The 17,308-nt window shown below is 44.8% G+C and overlaps 1 protein-coding gene across 2 annotated transcripts in view; it reads right to left on the bottom strand.

Annotated features, from left to right (window-relative positions):
• Positions 1-17,308, bottom strand: part of ARHGAP39 (Rho GTPase activating protein 39) — a 417,477-nt gene that overhangs the window by 227,631 nt on the left and 172,538 nt on the right. For both annotated transcript variants that reach the window (XM_048841846.2, XM_048841845.2), the window contains exon 3: positions 14,680-14,760. In XM_048841846.2, the coding sequence (XP_048697803.1) occupies positions 14,680-14,760 (81 nt within the window). The remainder of the gene's footprint in view (positions 1-14,679; positions 14,761-17,308) is intronic.

Consider the following 17,308-nt stretch of genomic DNA (forward strand, 5'->3'; position numbering starts at 1 on the left):
GACTGGAGAAGGGCAAAGACCTCAACCGTCTACCCTGAATTCTTGAAAATAGTCATTAATGGTTCTGAGATTACTTAAGAAACTAGCTAAAACACTCTAGGGTGAATTTCATCAGGCCCTGCTGACTTAAATACATCTAACTTACCTAAATATTCTTTAACCTGTTCTTTCCCTAGTCTGCCTTGTGTTCCTTCCCCCTTCTCGTTGATATCAACAGTTTAAACATCTGATCACAATCAACTTTTTAAGTGAAGATTGAGGCAATAGGCATTAAACATCTTAGCCTTCTTAGTGCTGTCCGTTATTAGCTCCCCTTCCCTGCCAAGTAATGGACCTACACTTGCCCATGTCTTTCTCTTGATCCTAATGTATTTATAGAACCTGTTCTTATAGACTTATGTCCTTTGCTGTAACTCATTTTGTGCCTTAGCCTTTCTGATTTTTCATAAATTCATAGATTCTTAGGCCAGAAGGGACCGTTGTGATCAACTAGGGTGATGTTCTGTATAACACAGGCCAGAGAACTTCCCTAAAATAACTCCTTACGCAGATATGTTAGAAAAAATGGATTTAAAAATTGTCAGTGATGGAGAATCTACCATCACCCTTGGTAAATTGTTCCAATGGTTAATTATCCTCACTGTTAAAAATTTACACCTTATTTCCAGTCTGAATTTGTCTAGCTTTAACTTCCAGCCATCAGATCATATTATATCTCTGTATGCTAGTTTGACAAGCCCATTAGCAAAATTTTGCTTCTCATGTAGGTATTTATATTAGGGCTGTCAAGCAATTAAAAAAAATAATAGTGATTAATCGCGCTATTAATCATGCTGTTAAACAATAATAGAATACCATTTATTTAAAGATTTTTGGATGTTTTCTACATTTTCAAATATATTGATTTCAATTACAACACAGAATACAAAGTGTATGGTGCTTACTTTATATTTATTTTTATTACAAATATTTGCACTGTAAAAAAACAAAAGAGATAGTATTTTTCAATTCACCTAATACAAGTACTGTAGTGTAATCTCTTTATCATGAAAGTTGAACTTACAAATGTATAATTATATGCAAAAAAAAAAGTACATTCAAAAATAAAACAATGTAAAAGTTTAGAGCCTACAAAGCCACTCAAATCCTACTTCTTGTTCAGCCAATCCTTCAGACAAACAAACTTGTTTATATTTATGGGAGATAATGCTGCCTGCTTGGTGTTTACAATGTCACCTGAAAGTGAGAATAGGCATTCTCATGGCACTGTTGTAGCCAGCGTTGCAAAATATTTACATACCAGATGCGGTAAAGATTCATATGTCCCTTCATGCTTCTGTCACCATTCCAGAGAACATGCTTCCATGCTGATGATGGGTTCTGCTTGATAACAATCCAAAGCAGTGTGGACCAACGCATATTCATTTTCATCATCTGAGTCAGATACCACCAACAGAAGGTTGATTTCATAGGTGCCGACTCCGTGGGTGCTCCAGGGCTGGAGCACCCATGGGGAAAAATTGGTGGGCAGCTCCCTGCCCTGCCTCCCCCGCCCCAGCTCACCTCCGCTCCGCCTCCTCCTCTGAGCACACCATGTTCCCACTTCTCCCCCTAGCTCCCAGCACTTGACGCCGCGAAAGCGGGGGAAGAGGAGGAATGCGGTGCGCTCCGGGGAGAGGTGGGGCCGGGGCGGGGATTTGGGGAAGGAGTTCAATAGGGGCAGGAAGGAGGCGGAGCTGGGATGGGGACTTTGGGGAAGGGGTTAGAATGGGGGCGGGGACAGGGGCGAGCACCACTGGAACCGGGAAAAGTTGGCACCTATGGTTGATTTTCTTTTTTGGTGGTTTGGGTTCTGTAGTTTCCACAGCAGAGTGTTGCTCTTTTCAGACTTCTGAAATTTTCCCTACACAAACAGCATTTTGTTTTAATTTACATGAGAATGAAACTACTGCCCCAAAGTTGAAACGCCCACATTTTTCTGTCAGATATTCAAATTTAAAGTCTTAGCTGCCCACAGACAAGAGATCAGATTTTTTCTCCCCAGCCTTTTTGCTATACAGTAAGATTAAAGTCACAAACAGGACAGGAGGATTTGTGGCACCTTAGAGACTAACAAATTTATTTGAGCATAAGCTTTCGTGAGCTACAGCTCACTTCATCGGATGCATAGAATGGAACATATAGTAAGAAGATATATATATACATACAGAGAAGGTGGAAGTTGCCATACAAACTGAGGCCACTCAGTAAAAGACTTAAGGATGGCAATTTTACAGCAGAAAATCTTCAAAAACAGACTCCAGTGAGAAACTGCTGAGCTTGAATTAATATTCAAACTAGATACCATGAACTTGGGTTTGAATAGAGACTGGGAGTGAATGGGTCATTACATATATTGAATCTAGTTCCCTGTGTTAAGTATCCTCACACCTTCTTGTCAACTGTCTAAATGAGCCATTTTGATTATCACTACAAAAGCTTTTTTCTCCTGCTGATAATAGCTCATCTTAATTAATTAGCTTCTTACAGTTTGTATGGCAACTTCCACCTTCTCTGTATGTGTGTGTGTATATATATATATATATATCTTCTTACTATATTCTATGCATCCGATGAAGTGGGCTATAGCCCACGAAAGCTTATGCTCTAATAAATTTGTTAGTCTCTAAGGTGCCACAATTACTCCTGTTCTTTTTGCAGATACAGACTAACACAGCTGCTACTCTGAAACCTATTAAAATCACAGAATCACAAGCTGGAGCTGGAGATGGAAATGACCCATAAGTAGTTCGCTCCAAACGGTATGTTTTCCAATTCCAGTTATAAAGGTCCCAAATAACGAAGCTTCCATCCCTCTGGGGATTATTCCATAGCTGCATAGACTGAGAACAACAATGACAAACCTGTCAGCCCTTCTCTTCAGTTTCTCAGTCACACACATGGATTTTTAATCCTCCTGTAATCTTGTCTCTCAGGACTCAACTTGCATTAAACCCAAATCTGTTCATTATTTCTGAAGAAACCAGACAACAGATTTGCCTTTAAGTTTTTAAGTATCAGGAAGGAAAACACTTATTACGAGAACATCTTGAGAGCCAGTCTAATTCACAGTCATAAACTGCAAAGTCAGTGTACTAAGGAGCTGGATGAACCAAACAGCTGGTGGGCAGAGTGTCAAGTTCTGGACTCTACCACATGCAAGACAACTGGAATAATCAATGAGATGTTCTTGCAGGCAGGTGCCCCAGCAGCCATCAGCAGGGCTAACAAATGCTTGGGATACGTGCGTCTTTGGCAGTTTAGTATTGGAGGTTGCAGACTATGCACCCCTTAAAACAATGCCTGTTGTGAACTGCAGCTCCAAGCCGCCCAAGATTGCAGCCACTCTTAGGCTCAAGAAGGGGTCAAGCAAAAGTATGCTCTGCACTGAAGGATTGCTCAAGTGGAGCCAATACTGCTCAGCCTTTTGGACACTCAGATGGTGGTAAGGACCATACAACACTGGATAAGCTTTAGTGTGAGGGGAAAGAAAATCAGAGAGACAGCACCACATGGGTTTGCCAAGCCCCTGCCCTCCATTCCATTGTCCTTTGGCAGTGTGTTACCACACGACCGAGTGGAAGACCAGCTGGCAGATATAGTGTCTTAGTCTGTACCATGAAAGCTCCCTACATCCCTGGCCGAGGGGCTGTGGCAGCTACGGGATGGAACCATGAGCCCCTGTTTCTTCTTTGCTCCCTGCATAGGGAGGACTCCCTGAACTGGCTTCCATCACCCCACCCTCTCACCCTTTCAAGCCTGGCTTCAATGGGAACTGAATTCACAGCCCCACAGCCACATGGAAGCATTCTAGCCCTTGGCACCACAGCATTATCAGCTCCATGCAGAGATATAAGAAGAGGTTGGCAGCACAAGATCAGCAGCAGTGGTATTCACATAGGCCAGTCACTGAGCATACCCAGAGACCTGGGCTAACAGCAGGGAGGTAGGTTGGTAAATATCCCTTTAGGCAGCAGTTACACTCTCTGTTGGCAAGGGACTTGGCAAGCTGGTGATGTCCTGAGGACACAAGCAGCATCACAGCAAACTGAGCAACAATTCTGCTGGAAGCTGGTAAACTTCATCCACAACTAAATGTTCTCTCTACTCTTCTGAGCTGGTAGAAAGGTGTATGCCTAGCTTCCTAAGCAGTCGTGTGGCTGGCAGTCCACAGAGACAGTGTTGTTTGTTGGCCAGAGAAGGGGATAATGTCAGGATTCCTGGAATCTATCCCCAACTCACTGTCCACATGTTTATACTTCTCCATTCTAACCATCGCCCATTAAGTGATATCACAACACGAACTACAATGGAATTAAATTTAAAAGGGAACATTTAGGCAAGGAAACCTCCCTTACCATGAGATGAACCAGACGTTGAAAGAGAACAGCTGCAGCCCCATCTCTTGGGTCATCTATAGGCTAGTTTGGGCAGAACACTCCGCAGGGAACCATCCTGCAATTGGCCTTGAAGGATGAGCTGGAAGAGCTAACTCATTTGATTGGCCTTTTATTTTGATTCTATCAAGTATTTAAGATGGAGGCCAAGAACCAAGAGTTTATTCACTCTGAGTTATACAACAGAAACAAAGAGCACCCAGCCCACACTAGTCCCCTTGAGAGTCGATTTAAAATTATTCTGTCTACACTTAAGTAAGCAGACAGCTTGATTACTTCCAGAACAGAATTGCCTATGTAATGGAATGAAGGTTCTGTTTTAAGGTCAAGGTCTTTTGTTCCTGAGAAATTCCCAGGAGAGTAATACCTCGGGTGCCCTGGTGTACACACTATGACATACACTGCAACCCATATCTTCTTACTACGATGCACAATGCGTCCTATGGATTGCAAGATTCTGGGTTGTAATTGCAGAGCTCAGCCCTGCAGTTTTAACACTTTCCTTACAGCCACAGACAAAGCCTGGGCTCCCAGTGCAGTAAAAAAAGGGAGAGTTAGCACACCCTATGCAGTTTTGAATCACTGCCAATAAGAAACCAGAAGAGAGGCAGCTGCTTATTAAGACAGAAGATGAATTCAACTACATGAGCAGGTGAGCTGGAGCATTCTGAGCTAGACAGATTAGTTCTACCATGTTTTAAACAGACTCCACTCCCTACCAGTCAATCAAGGGAGCACAATGGAAGCATTACATCAGACCAATAAATCAGCTTAATGTATAGGGCTAGCAGTTTCTCAGATCTGATTAACCCTTTCTTGACAAATCTGCCCCACAGATGTACAAGGAGTTCAGCCCTTTGGATTGTTACAGGGCGTGGAAGAGAAGAAATGCTCTCAGGGCCCCTGGGATCATCTAAAGATCCAGGCTCAAGGGGCCACAACAAGCTGCTTTATGTTCAACCCAGTAAGAATAAAAAGAGTTAAATACAAGGCTGATTATTGCAATTGGCCATCTTGACAAGCATTAAGATGCAAGGGCTCTCCTACAAATGCCATCTAGACACAAAGTGAGACATCATCCCCTTAATGACACCCACTAATCATAATCTGCTGTATTAGAAAACCATCCTCCCAGCAAATTGTCAGAGGGCTGCCCTGATCCTGTTCCACCACAAAGGCAGAGAATTCCAGCCAGCTCCCTTCACATTCTTTCCAAGGATCCTGCTGCAGGGCCTGGGGTAGCCTTCGGCCTACGTTAGGAAGCTGGACACCTAGGATGCCACATGGGTGGGAAAGTTGCTGAGACAGGACATGGGCAGCCACTATCACTTCCCAACAGGCTAGTCTTAGACCATGGAGTTTCTGCCCAATCCTGGGGGTACTAGTTTCTATCTCATCAAGTGACTGGTTGCCTTTGGATCTTGAATGTGTCCTAAAATCCTTTGTGCAAACTGTCATGACACCCTGCTTTGGAGCACACCTGCAAAGGATTCTGGGAATGATGTGCCCACTGCAGAGAACGGACACCATTCAGAGGAATGGATGTCTGAGGCAGGGGACACCAGGTGGGTTGTTGAGCTAGGTGGAAGAAGGGAGCAGTGATTTGTTGGGGACTGTGACCCTTCTTTGTCAAGGTTGTCAGCATGCCTAGGGTTGTCTCTGACAGTACAAAAAGAAAAGGAGGACTTGTGGCACCTTAGAGACTAACAAATTTATTTGAGCATAAGCTTTCGTGAGCTACAGCTCACTTCATCGGATGCATTCAGTGGAAAATACAGTGGGGAGATTTATATACACAGAGAACATGAAACAATGGGTGTGTATATAAATCTCCCCACTGTATTTTCCACTGAATGCATCCGATGAAGTGAGCTGTAGCTCACGAAAGCTTATGCTCAAATAAATTGGTTAGTCTCTAAGGTGCCACACGTCCTCCTTTTCTTTTTGCGAATACAGACTAACACGGCTGCTACTCTGAAATCTGGCAGTACAGTACATGATTCTCATAGCAGATAGCTTTGAAGCCTCAGACTCGTCCACACACGCTAGCCGGAAGTAAAGGACAAGGGAGAGACCACAGTGCATGGATGCCAGAATGGGGGTGCACTGGGGGCATTTAACTGCACACCCTGCAGAATGGCAGGTGGACAGTGGCACTTTCAAATTGGCAACCTACAGCCCTCTGCCCTCCACCATGCATCCTCTTCCCAGAAGATTGCAGCAGCAACATTCAGAACAGCAAGGCAAGGTAGATCCAGGGGAAAGCTAGGAAGCCTTCACTATGTATAAGGCCCTACCAAATTCATGGTCCATTTTGGTCAATTTCACGGTCATAGGATATTAAAAATCATAAATTTCGTGATTTCAGCTATTGAAATCTGACATTTCCCAGTGTTGTAATTGTACGGGTCTTGACCAAAAAAGGAGTTGTGGGGAGAAGGGGAGGGGTCACAAGAGTATTGTAGGGGGGGTTGCAGTACAGCTACCCTTACTTCTGTGCTGCTGCTGGCGGCGATGCTGCCTTCAGAGCTGGGCAGCTGGAGAGCGGCGTCTGCTGGCCAGGAGCCCGGCTCTGAAGGCAGAGCCGCCATCAGCAGCAGCACTGAAGTCAGGATGGCCTGGTGTGGTATTTCCACCCTTACTTCTGCACCGCTGCCTGCAGAGCTGGGCCCTCAGTCAGCAGCTGCCGCTCTCCAGCCGCCCAACTCTGAAGGCAGCAGCGCAGAAGTAAAGGTGACATGCTATGGTATCGCCACCCTTACTTCTGCACTGCTGCTGGCAGGGCACTGCCTGCAGAGCTGGGAACTCGGCCAACAGCGACCGCTCTCCAGCCGCCCAGCTCTGAAGGCAGCAGCGCAGAAGTAAAGGTGGCAATACCATGACCTCCCTAAAATAACCTTGTGCCCCCCTGCAACTCCCTTTTGGGCCAGGACCCCCAATTCGAGAAACGCTGGTCTCCCCCATGAAATCTGTATCGTATAGGGTACAAGCACACAAAAGACCAGATTTCACGGGGGGAGACCAGATTTCACGGCCCGTGACTCATTTTTCATGGCCATGAATTTGGTAGGGCCCTAACTATGTACACTCACACCTCAAACCCCTTCACTAGCCTCCCTCATCTCTTAACTCTGCCCAAGCCACAAAGCTGGCCCACTCCACATACCCTCCCTCTCACGAGTCCTGGAACCCGTGATCAGGCTTCCTCCCTCTCCACTAACGCTCTTCAAACACTTCTTCCCCAAGACTTGCAACCCCTATTCTTCCCTTCTCCGCCATGGGGCACGTGCATGAAAGCATACGCGTGGGTGTGTGCACTCAAAGGCGTAAGGAAAAGACAAAGGAGAGAGAACAAAAATATTAGGCCAGTGCCAACCTCCAAGAAACATCAGCCATGCAGCAAGAGCTCAGCCTCATTGGTATGACATGTCCTTTGTCCCCGTTCCCAAGCTGCAGTCTGTCCACATACATCCTACCTCTTCATTTACCTTGCAAGCTCTTCAGGGCAAGAACCTTGTCTTATTTATCTGTGCAGCACCAAGATAAATAATGCCAATGCAGGTTAATGCTAATGCGCCATTTATGGTGCTAATGCAGGATTTGGGAGGGTTGGGGGAGGAGATGCCTCATGCTCCCCCACTCTCAATATTCAATGTCTTAGCCCCCCCCAGGCCCTACTCCTGCCCTGCAGATAATGCTTTGTTTTGGCTCTATTCGGATATTGAATCCCTGCCCTACAGTAACTGCTCAGGAGCGTTTTATGAATGGATGCTGCCTGGGATTTGCAAGCTGCTGAATATAATAAGGTGGATTCTCTGAGGCTGAATGATTGTGGGGGCAGCTTTGATGAAAGCACACGCAGCAAATGCATGTGGAGAGCTCAGCTGCAGTGCAGGGGGGGATTCTGCAAGCCAGGCAGCGACATGCGTACCTCAAGCTGGTGCAGGATTTAGCCTTTAAACCTTTATCTAGCCTTGCTCTGGTCCATTTTAGTCATGTGTTCAAGGCCTGTGTGTGTGAGCATGCTGGAGAGGCAGGAGGAAGATCAGGGAGATCTTCCCCAATCACTCTCAAAACCCCTTTCTCTGGCCAAGCGACTGCTGCACATGGACCCCCATCTGGTGATTACTCAGAGGGGTTATCTGAGCGTGATATGGAGCACTGTCTCCTCGCCAGCGACCGAACCCACTGCCTCCTGACACAGCCCAGGGAGGTGACTTCTGAGCTGGCTCTGTGTTGCCGGGCTGTGCCCAAGCACAACAGCCATTCTGTGTCATGATTCTGTGGGTTCTGCTCACCTTCCTTTGTTCCCAGCAGTGCTCTAGGCCAGAGCTCTCTCCTTGTTTCCTTATAGCCCATGAATTGCCTTTCACGGTGCCTTGCAGCACCTTGCCCAAGATTTTCAGCAATGCCTAGCGAGACTGGCTCCCTCCGTTTTTGGGGAGCCCAAGCTGAGATACCTTAAATCCAGGAGGGGGGTTGATTTTATAAAGCACCAAACACCTGCCCCTGAAAATCAGGCCCTTTAAATGTGTCAATTTGGGCACCCAAAAACCACTAGGCATGGCTGAAAGTCCAGGCTCTAACTTTCACCCTTGATGGCAAGAGAACAGTTTGCACAGAAGCCAAAGCCCACATAGCTACACTTTAATGGGGGGTTAGCCATACCCTCAAAAGAAGCTCCCACTTTTATTATAGGAGCTCTTCTCTCCTGACTACACACAGAGGCCCACGCTAAAGGACACCTCTGCCTGGTTCCTCCAGAAAATAATCCACTCTTAGCTAATTAAACAAACAGGGGGCTTGAAGCTGCTAATTAGCTTCCCATCTGGCACAGATCTGGGGGAGGTAGGGGTAGTCTGCGTTTTACAGCCAATAAAGCAGAGAGGGGAAAGAACTGGAAGTCTCTCTCTCCAGCAAAGCTTGTACTAAGGCAAACAGACCATGTGTGCTAACCACAATGAAATTTCATCTTTTAATTGCTTGGTTGCTGGAAAAGGCCCCACATGAAAGGAAGAGAAAGCACAGGCAGCTGTTGCAAGATGTGTTGCTGGCATGCGTAAGGCAGACAAGGCACTCTACATGCTAGCAAAAAGAAAAGGAGGACTTGTGGCACCTTAGAGGCTAACAAATTTATCTGAGCATAAGCTTTCGTGAGCTACAGCTCACTTCATCGGATGCATTCAGTGGAAAATATAGTGGGGAGATTTTATATACACAGAGAACATGAAAGAATGGGTGTTACCATACAGACTATAACAAGTGATCAGGAAAGGTGAGCTATTACCAGCTGGGGGGAGACCTTTTGTAGTGATAATCAAGGTGGGCCATTTCCAGCAGTTTACAAGAACAGTAGGAGGGGAAATAAGGGGAAATAGTTTTACTTTGTGTAATGACACATCCACTCCCAGTCTTTATTCAAGCCTAAGTTAATTGTATCCAGTTTTCAAATTAATTCCAATTCTGGTTGGAGTCTGTTTTTGAAGTTTTTTTGTTGAAGAACTGCCACTTTTAGGTCTGTAATCGAGTGACCAAAGAGATTGAAGTGTTCTCTGACTGGTTTTTGAATGTTATAATTCTTGACATCTGCCACATCACATCAGCCACACTATCAGAGGCTCGTTCACCTGCACATCTACCAATGTGATATATGCCATCATGTGCCAGCAATGCCCCTCTGCCATGTACATTGGCCAAACTGGACAGTCTCGACATAAAAGAAGAAATGGACACAAATCAGACATCAAGAATTATAACATTCAAAAACCAGTTGGAGAACACTTCAATCTCTCTGGTCACTCGATTACAGACCTAAAAGTGGCAATTCTTCAACAAAAAAACTTCAAAAACAGACTCCAACGAGAGACTGCTGAATTGGAATTAATTTGCAAACTGGATACAATTAATTTAGGCTTGAATAGAGACTGGGAGTGGATGGGTCATTATACAAAGTAAAACTATTTCCCCTTGTTTATTTCCCCTCCTACTGTTCTTGTAAACTGCTGGAAATGGCCCACCTTGATTATCACTACAAAAAGTTCACCTCCCTCGCCCCCGCCGCTCTCCTGCTGGTAATAGCCCACCTTTTCTGGTCACTCTTGTTACAGTCTGTATGGTAAAACCCATTGTTTCATGTTCTCTGTGTATATAAAATCTCCCCACTATATTTTCCACTGTATGCATCCGATGAAGTGAGCTGTAGCTCACGAAAGCTTATGCTCAGATAAATGTGTTAGTCTCTTAGGTGCCACAAGCACTCCTTTTTTTTTTACAGATACAGACTAACACGGCTGCTACTCTGAAACCTGTCTACATGCTAGCAGTAAGGCTGCACCTCCTGACTGGTGGGAGGGGGGCATTCGCCGACTTGCTGATGGAGTTGCTGTCACTGAGAGAACCTACATTTTCTCTTCTATCTTATTGGAGCTTGTATCCAGTGTGATAATCCAGCAGGCAAAGGGTCAGAATTGATCAGCATCAAATCACTGTCCTGCTTGCTCTGTCCTGTTTACAGAAATAGCTGCTCACAAAACAAATCAAAGAGTCTGAGTTACCTCTCCAGCCTTGTTTGGCTTTGCTCAGTCACTCACCTGGATGGATACTGAATGAGTATTCCCACTGCTACCTGCAAACTAAAAGAGTGACCATGTGGTCTACTGGGCCAACCATGGGTCTGAGAGCCAGGCACCCCTGAGTTTAATACCAGCTGGAACAATGATATAGAACTTGGGCAAATCACTTCCCCTGTTAGTTTCCTCATCTGAAAAATGGGCATGCAACTTACTCAGCTCACGGAGGAAGGCTCTGAGGAATGGTTGTTATTAGGCTGGCCAAGCTCACCCATTACCTTCACATACAGCACTTTGCAGGTGCATATAAGAGAACACAGGAAGGGGCTCTACCAGGGCTATACAAGAATATTAAGGTCATTCAATGGTATAGGGTTACAATATAAAAAGTCATTGCCATTTGCGTTGGGAAGTCTGATCTCTTACTTTTAGGAAGTTTGTTTTTCATCCCATGGTCCAAATGGAGATTTATTTTGACAGGCCAGATAGTCAGTGTAAAAGAATTCCTCTTGCAAGATCAGTGCAGAAGAAACTAAGTTACAGGGCTAGCAGAGTAGACAGTTGAAAGGAGATATTTATAGCTGGCTATGCAGGCTGAAAGTTACCAACTCAGCCTCTGCAGGCTTCTCAGCCAGCTCTCACCACCACATCAGCCCTGCCAACAGCCATCAAATCACACAAGCAAGAACCTCTTCAATGGGCAGATTTTGACTATTAATCATGTCAGAATGGATGAGTCACTAACCAGGGACCATGCTGGTCTAAGGGTAGTTTCATGCAGGGAGCTCCAGCTCATCTTAAACTGAGGCCAAATTACAGCAGAGCACCTGAGGCTGCCCGTCACAGTGACCAGTACTGTCTCGGTTTCCTTGTGCTTCTCCTGTTGCCTCTTGTCTTATACTTAGATTGTAGTCTGCAGTGTATAGCTGTGTCGGCCCCAGGACATAAAAGAGATAAGTTGGGTGAAGGACTATCTTTTACTGCACCTATTTCTGTTGGTGAAAGAGATGTGCTTTCAAGCTCACACAGAGCTCTTCTTCAGACTTTTCCCAGACCTGAAGAGCAGGTCTGTGTGTGCTTGAAAGTGCGTCCTTTCACCAACAGAAGTTGGCCCAATAAAAGATATTACCTCACCCCCCTTGTCTCACTCACATTGTAAGGCATTTGGAGCAGGCATTGTCTGTCTGTTCTGTGTTTGTACAGTGCCTAGCACAATGGCGTCCTGGTTCATGACTGAAGCTCCCAGGGGATACCACAATACAAATCATAAATAAGAATAAATAGTAACAATCCATGCTTTTACCAAAGCACCATGTGGACCCCTTAAGATAGGGCACTGCTGTGATGAGCCCTGGCCCCAGTTCAAATCTTAAGTGTCTCAAATGTCCAAAGTGGGTGAAAGGCGAAGAGAATATCAATTCAGCCTCTATACATTTTACAGAACAAATGTTGCTGAAGAATCATAGACGACCCTTCCACACAGTCCTAGACACTCAAAATACCAAATATTTGGCAGGATATGAGTGTACTCTGTTACTCAATGGTATTCCTCCAGCAGGGCAGGTAGCATTTTAAGGATCTGAAACTAACTGGGGAAAAATGTTCATCACAAACAGTGGGTCTAAATGCTAGTCGGAAATAAAAACTGAAGTGATTGCAACTGGTGCATTAACCTCTCCTTAATTTCTGGAGCCTACAGATGTCCCATTAGGAGCTCACACACTGTGAATGTTAATCAAGGCTCAGAGGAACACTGAACTGAACAATCCTTGAAGCTCATATCCAAGCCGGAAATCTGACACCCACTAACCAACAGCGCTAACATCCTTAAGAGATACATTAATGTAAGCATGATGATCTGGAGAACTGCTTCTCTGACAGTCAGACAGCACATCAGAGCTCGATCCCACTTTCCTGTGAACTGTAATGTTGTGACTGAAATCAGGCATGTTGCTTGTGCCATCTGGACAGCGAGTCCATGTGAGAGAGGCCTCAGGTTTGATATTAGAAAAAACGGTTCCATTAGAGAAAACTGATGTCCAAGTATTATCTTCTGGATTACTTTGGACTCTGCCAGTCACAAGGAAGAGAAAATCCTACCATCCCCAATTTGGATAGACAGCTCTAGAGAACAGACTGGGACAGACCACTCTGGCCTTATCTACACTAAGAGGGGAAGTGCTGCAGTAAGCCATTGCTTAGAACGCCTTGAACTTTCATTATGCGTACAAACACCATCTGTCAACATGCAATGACCAGGTAGAGCATTTCACAAGTCAGCCTGTAATGGACGTATGTGGGTTATCTGAACGCATATAGTCTTCAACAGTTTCTGCCTAGAGCAACCAGGAAGCCATCAATGCTATAACTGTTGTGATTTAGCAATATTACCCAACTCCATCTCCTAATGCAGTGCATTGTGTTTGGAGAACAAAAAATGCACTGGTTCAACCACAGTTCTAAGGTGCACTGTGTGCAGAAGTGCTAGACACTCTTACGATGGGTTGTCTCTTCTTAAAGCTAGGATTGACGTTATGCATTGTTATCTTCCCTTCCCCCAGGTGAAGCCTCCAACTCCTCTGCCTGTAGAGATTGAGGAGGCATGGTGGCAGAAAATCTGTGCCTGAAACCAACTGAACTTTCTGATGAAACAGACAACCCAAATAAAAAAACACCTACAGCCCCAAACAAAACCTCAGAAAGCCAACAAAAACTGGCCCCAAGGTGGACAAATGATGCCATGGCTGTTCTTACCAGATCCTGGCAAGCTGCAGGCTCACGGAGAAGGCAGCGGTGACTGACAGCGCTCCAGACTGCTGGAGCCTGCATGATTCCTGAAATGGGTCCCCATTTTCCTCTTGATGTGAGAGTCCCATTAGCCTTACAGGGCTTTGTGAGCAGCAAGCAGAGAATATGGAGGTGGGGTTTTCCCCCTCTGTTTTTTTAATATCTAGTTTTACCATTAATGAGAAATCAAAGCAAATATTGATAATTTGTTATACAAAATCCTTATGTAAGCAGTTGAGCATATTTCAAAAGACAAGATTACAGCACAGAAGAAACAGACCTGCAGCCTTCTGTCTGAAGTACAATTTTTATAACCTCCGAAATGCACACAGAATAATCACTCCCATAAATGAATATTTGCTACTGTCTTATCCAGCCCATGTTCAGCAGGAAAGATATCTAAAGAAATCAAACACACTGGCAAGGCAGCAGGGTCTAAAGGATTGAGAACAAGGAAACTCCTGCATTCCATTCCCAGCCCAGTCACCAAACTGCCTCCAGCCCAGGGCTCCAAATGCCCTGCTCTAACAATTGTTATCATGTTTATAATGCTAGTGCCAAGGATCCAACCCAGATCAAGCCCACACAGTGGTAGGTACTATACAAACACAGTAGTGAACAGTTCCTGTCCCAAAGAGCTTCCACTATAAATAAACAGGAGACAACATTATCATCCTGACATTAGAGAGCCAAAGTTTACAAAGGAAGATCAAAAGGAATAAAGAGATAAGGCGTTCAATACCTCCTTCTACATGAAGTTCGCTTTCCCCTCACAGACACACTCACAAATAGCGTCCCCAATCCCACACACAATACAGCATTGTTTACATTTCAGTCAGTCATTCTCAGAAGACAAAGCCCCGTTACTGTAGATAAATGTCAGCTACCTGTAGTGGAGAAGTTGACCTTCTGTATTGTAATCCCGGTATATTTCATATTCTTTCTCAAACACTCCGGGAGGTGAAGAACTGCAACATAGGAATGGGGAAGAAGGAAATTACCAAGGACAGCAATTTGCATCAATATTTTAGCTTGTGGGTGACAGGGATGTACCCCCACCCACATTCACAGACACTGTCCTCCAATCCCCACAAGCCTGGGGACCACACTCAGAATTGTTATCTCTCAGGTGGCTCAGTTACCATCATTTAGCCATCCATGGACTGTAATAGATTTCTGCTTCCCTTGGATTGCTCTCAACTGACTTTCCTCAAAACCCCAAATAGGTCATATTTTCCCCTGAACACTAACTATACATTAAGAAAGGATCCAACAAAGCATGCCCATAACAAAAGCATCTCACGATCTTGTCCCACAACCTTCGTCCCTCTCAAACCATCTCCTTTCCTAGGGCTTGTCACTCCATACCCATTTATTTGAAAGCCATTCTACATTAGCATAGTACTCCATACTATGTTCAGGGCAAGGACTATATAAAGTTTAGCATGCTGTCGGCACAGAAATAGATAAAATACATTGCAACTTATTGTAAACTCTGCAGGGCCAGAGGTTTTGGTTTTTTGTTAACTCATCTGCACACCTATGGAGAGCCTGCTCAATGTTTTGTTAGTCAGGCAGATTTTCAGAGGAGAACTATTATGTAGAAATGGCCCCTTGCTACTCGGTAAAGTCTGTCCTCCACCCTCATCTGTACATGCCGACTTCAGTGGACTGGACAACGTTACTACTTTTTTACTTGCATTAGCCCTGCAGTGCCAAGACAACGAAGAGGGAGCTGGACAGTCTACGCCCTGGGCAATGAGCAACAGAACTGTTTACCAAGTTCCAAACACCTGTGAACCCAGCTTGATTCTCAGAATCTGGAGGAAGTTTACAGGACTGGCAGTTAGAAAACACAAACACTCTACACTGAAAAAAGAAAAGGAGGACTTGTGGCACCTTAGAGACTAACCAATTTATTTGAGCATGAGCTTTCGTGAGCTACAGCTCACTTCATCAGCTGTAGCTCACGAAAGCTCATGCTCAAATAAATTGGTTAGTCTCTAAGGTGCCACAAGTCCTCCTTTTCTTTTTGCGAATACAGACTAACACGGCTGTTCCTCCGAAACTCTACACTGAGTAGATTTGATCTGGAGTCATTGAGAGAACAAGCCTGGAACCTCATAGTGCCATTTTTGAAGCGTTGCTTTCCAGACTAGCACATTTTAAAGCCTCTCTCTCACACACATAAATATTATACAAGGTCAAAGGTCAGTTGCCCCTTGACATTCTCGATACTCCCACTTCACGTTCCTCCAGATTGAACAGAAAGCAGAGATGCATTTCTCTTTACACCTTACTCCATTTAGGCACTAGATTTAGCTTACCCTAGCTTTCTTTGTCTAAAGGCAGCATTCACACTTTTATATAAATGTGCATATATGATTCAGCGCAAAAGTGCTACACCTCCTGCTTTGCTTAACGTGCATCTGTAATGGCACGGGGAAGTAGGGGGACTCTCCTCCCCTTCACAACACTCTGTAACGGGCTGCATAAATCATCAGGCTTATTTATTCATAGAACGCCTGGCAATTCACACACACTGAACAAAAGGTTGGACCTTTATTTTGTTAGTTCCTTATACAACAAAGTGCAAAGCTAGAGAAACTACTTCTTTCTGATCAATTCTCTAAAAGATATGGTGTGAAAACACACACATAGACACAGAGTTCAGATTAGATGCTGGTTTCAGAAAGAAGAAAAAAAGCCATGTTCCTATTAGGATAGAACTCAAATTTTATTCAGGAAAGTGGCAATAAAATTAAGCTTCTGTCAAAGCTAATTTCAATGAGGCTTCTGAGCCTTAAAATTATGACTTGCAGAAGCACTGTGTTGAATCACTTAATCCCTTTTCTTTCTCTGTATGTAGCACATGCACATGTTCTCCCTGCCTCACTCTCTTGGTATCCGGCCTATTCTGCAGTCCTTGTGTTCTCGTCTTGAGTTCTGAATCCAAATCCAAAGACGACGGTAACTCCTCCACAAGGAGCTGCGATCTCCTTTCACACAATCTACTGAGGCTTGGCTCAGGCAACTTCAGAAGGCTGGGACGTAACTTAGAAAATGGTCCAGCTGTGGGCTCTATTCAGAGTCTATTGAAGTCAATTGGATGCTTCCTATTGGCTTCAGTGGACTGGAATAGGCTCTAGCTAAGCAAGGTCTTCAGGCAAGTTTTAGAAGCTTGGATTAGAAGCTGCAGGCTGAACAAGTGGACTGGGATGAAGTTCCTCTGTTACAGCAAACATCTGAAACGAAGGGCACTCAGCACCCCTCTGCTTCCCAGAACAAACTGCCCGAGGCAAAGGGAATTTACCTATCTGAATCACAGATGGGGCTAGTGGAACAGGCACTGCCATGGCATGTCTTTAGCCAGTTCGTTACCCAGGAAGGAGTTGACCACAGTAAGTCCTGGTCTCCCTTCTGTCTAACTATTCCACAGAACTTCTGGGAGGCTTGGTGAGTCTGGGAGATTGTTTTTAATCAGCAAGTGGGAAGGTTCTTCCAGATGCTCAAGAC

Source organism: Caretta caretta, chromosome 2 (genome assembly GCF_965140235.1).
Source record: "Caretta caretta isolate rCarCar2 chromosome 2, rCarCar1.hap1, whole genome shotgun sequence".
NCBI classification, from domain to species: domain Eukaryota; kingdom Metazoa; phylum Chordata; order Testudines; family Cheloniidae; genus Caretta; species Caretta caretta.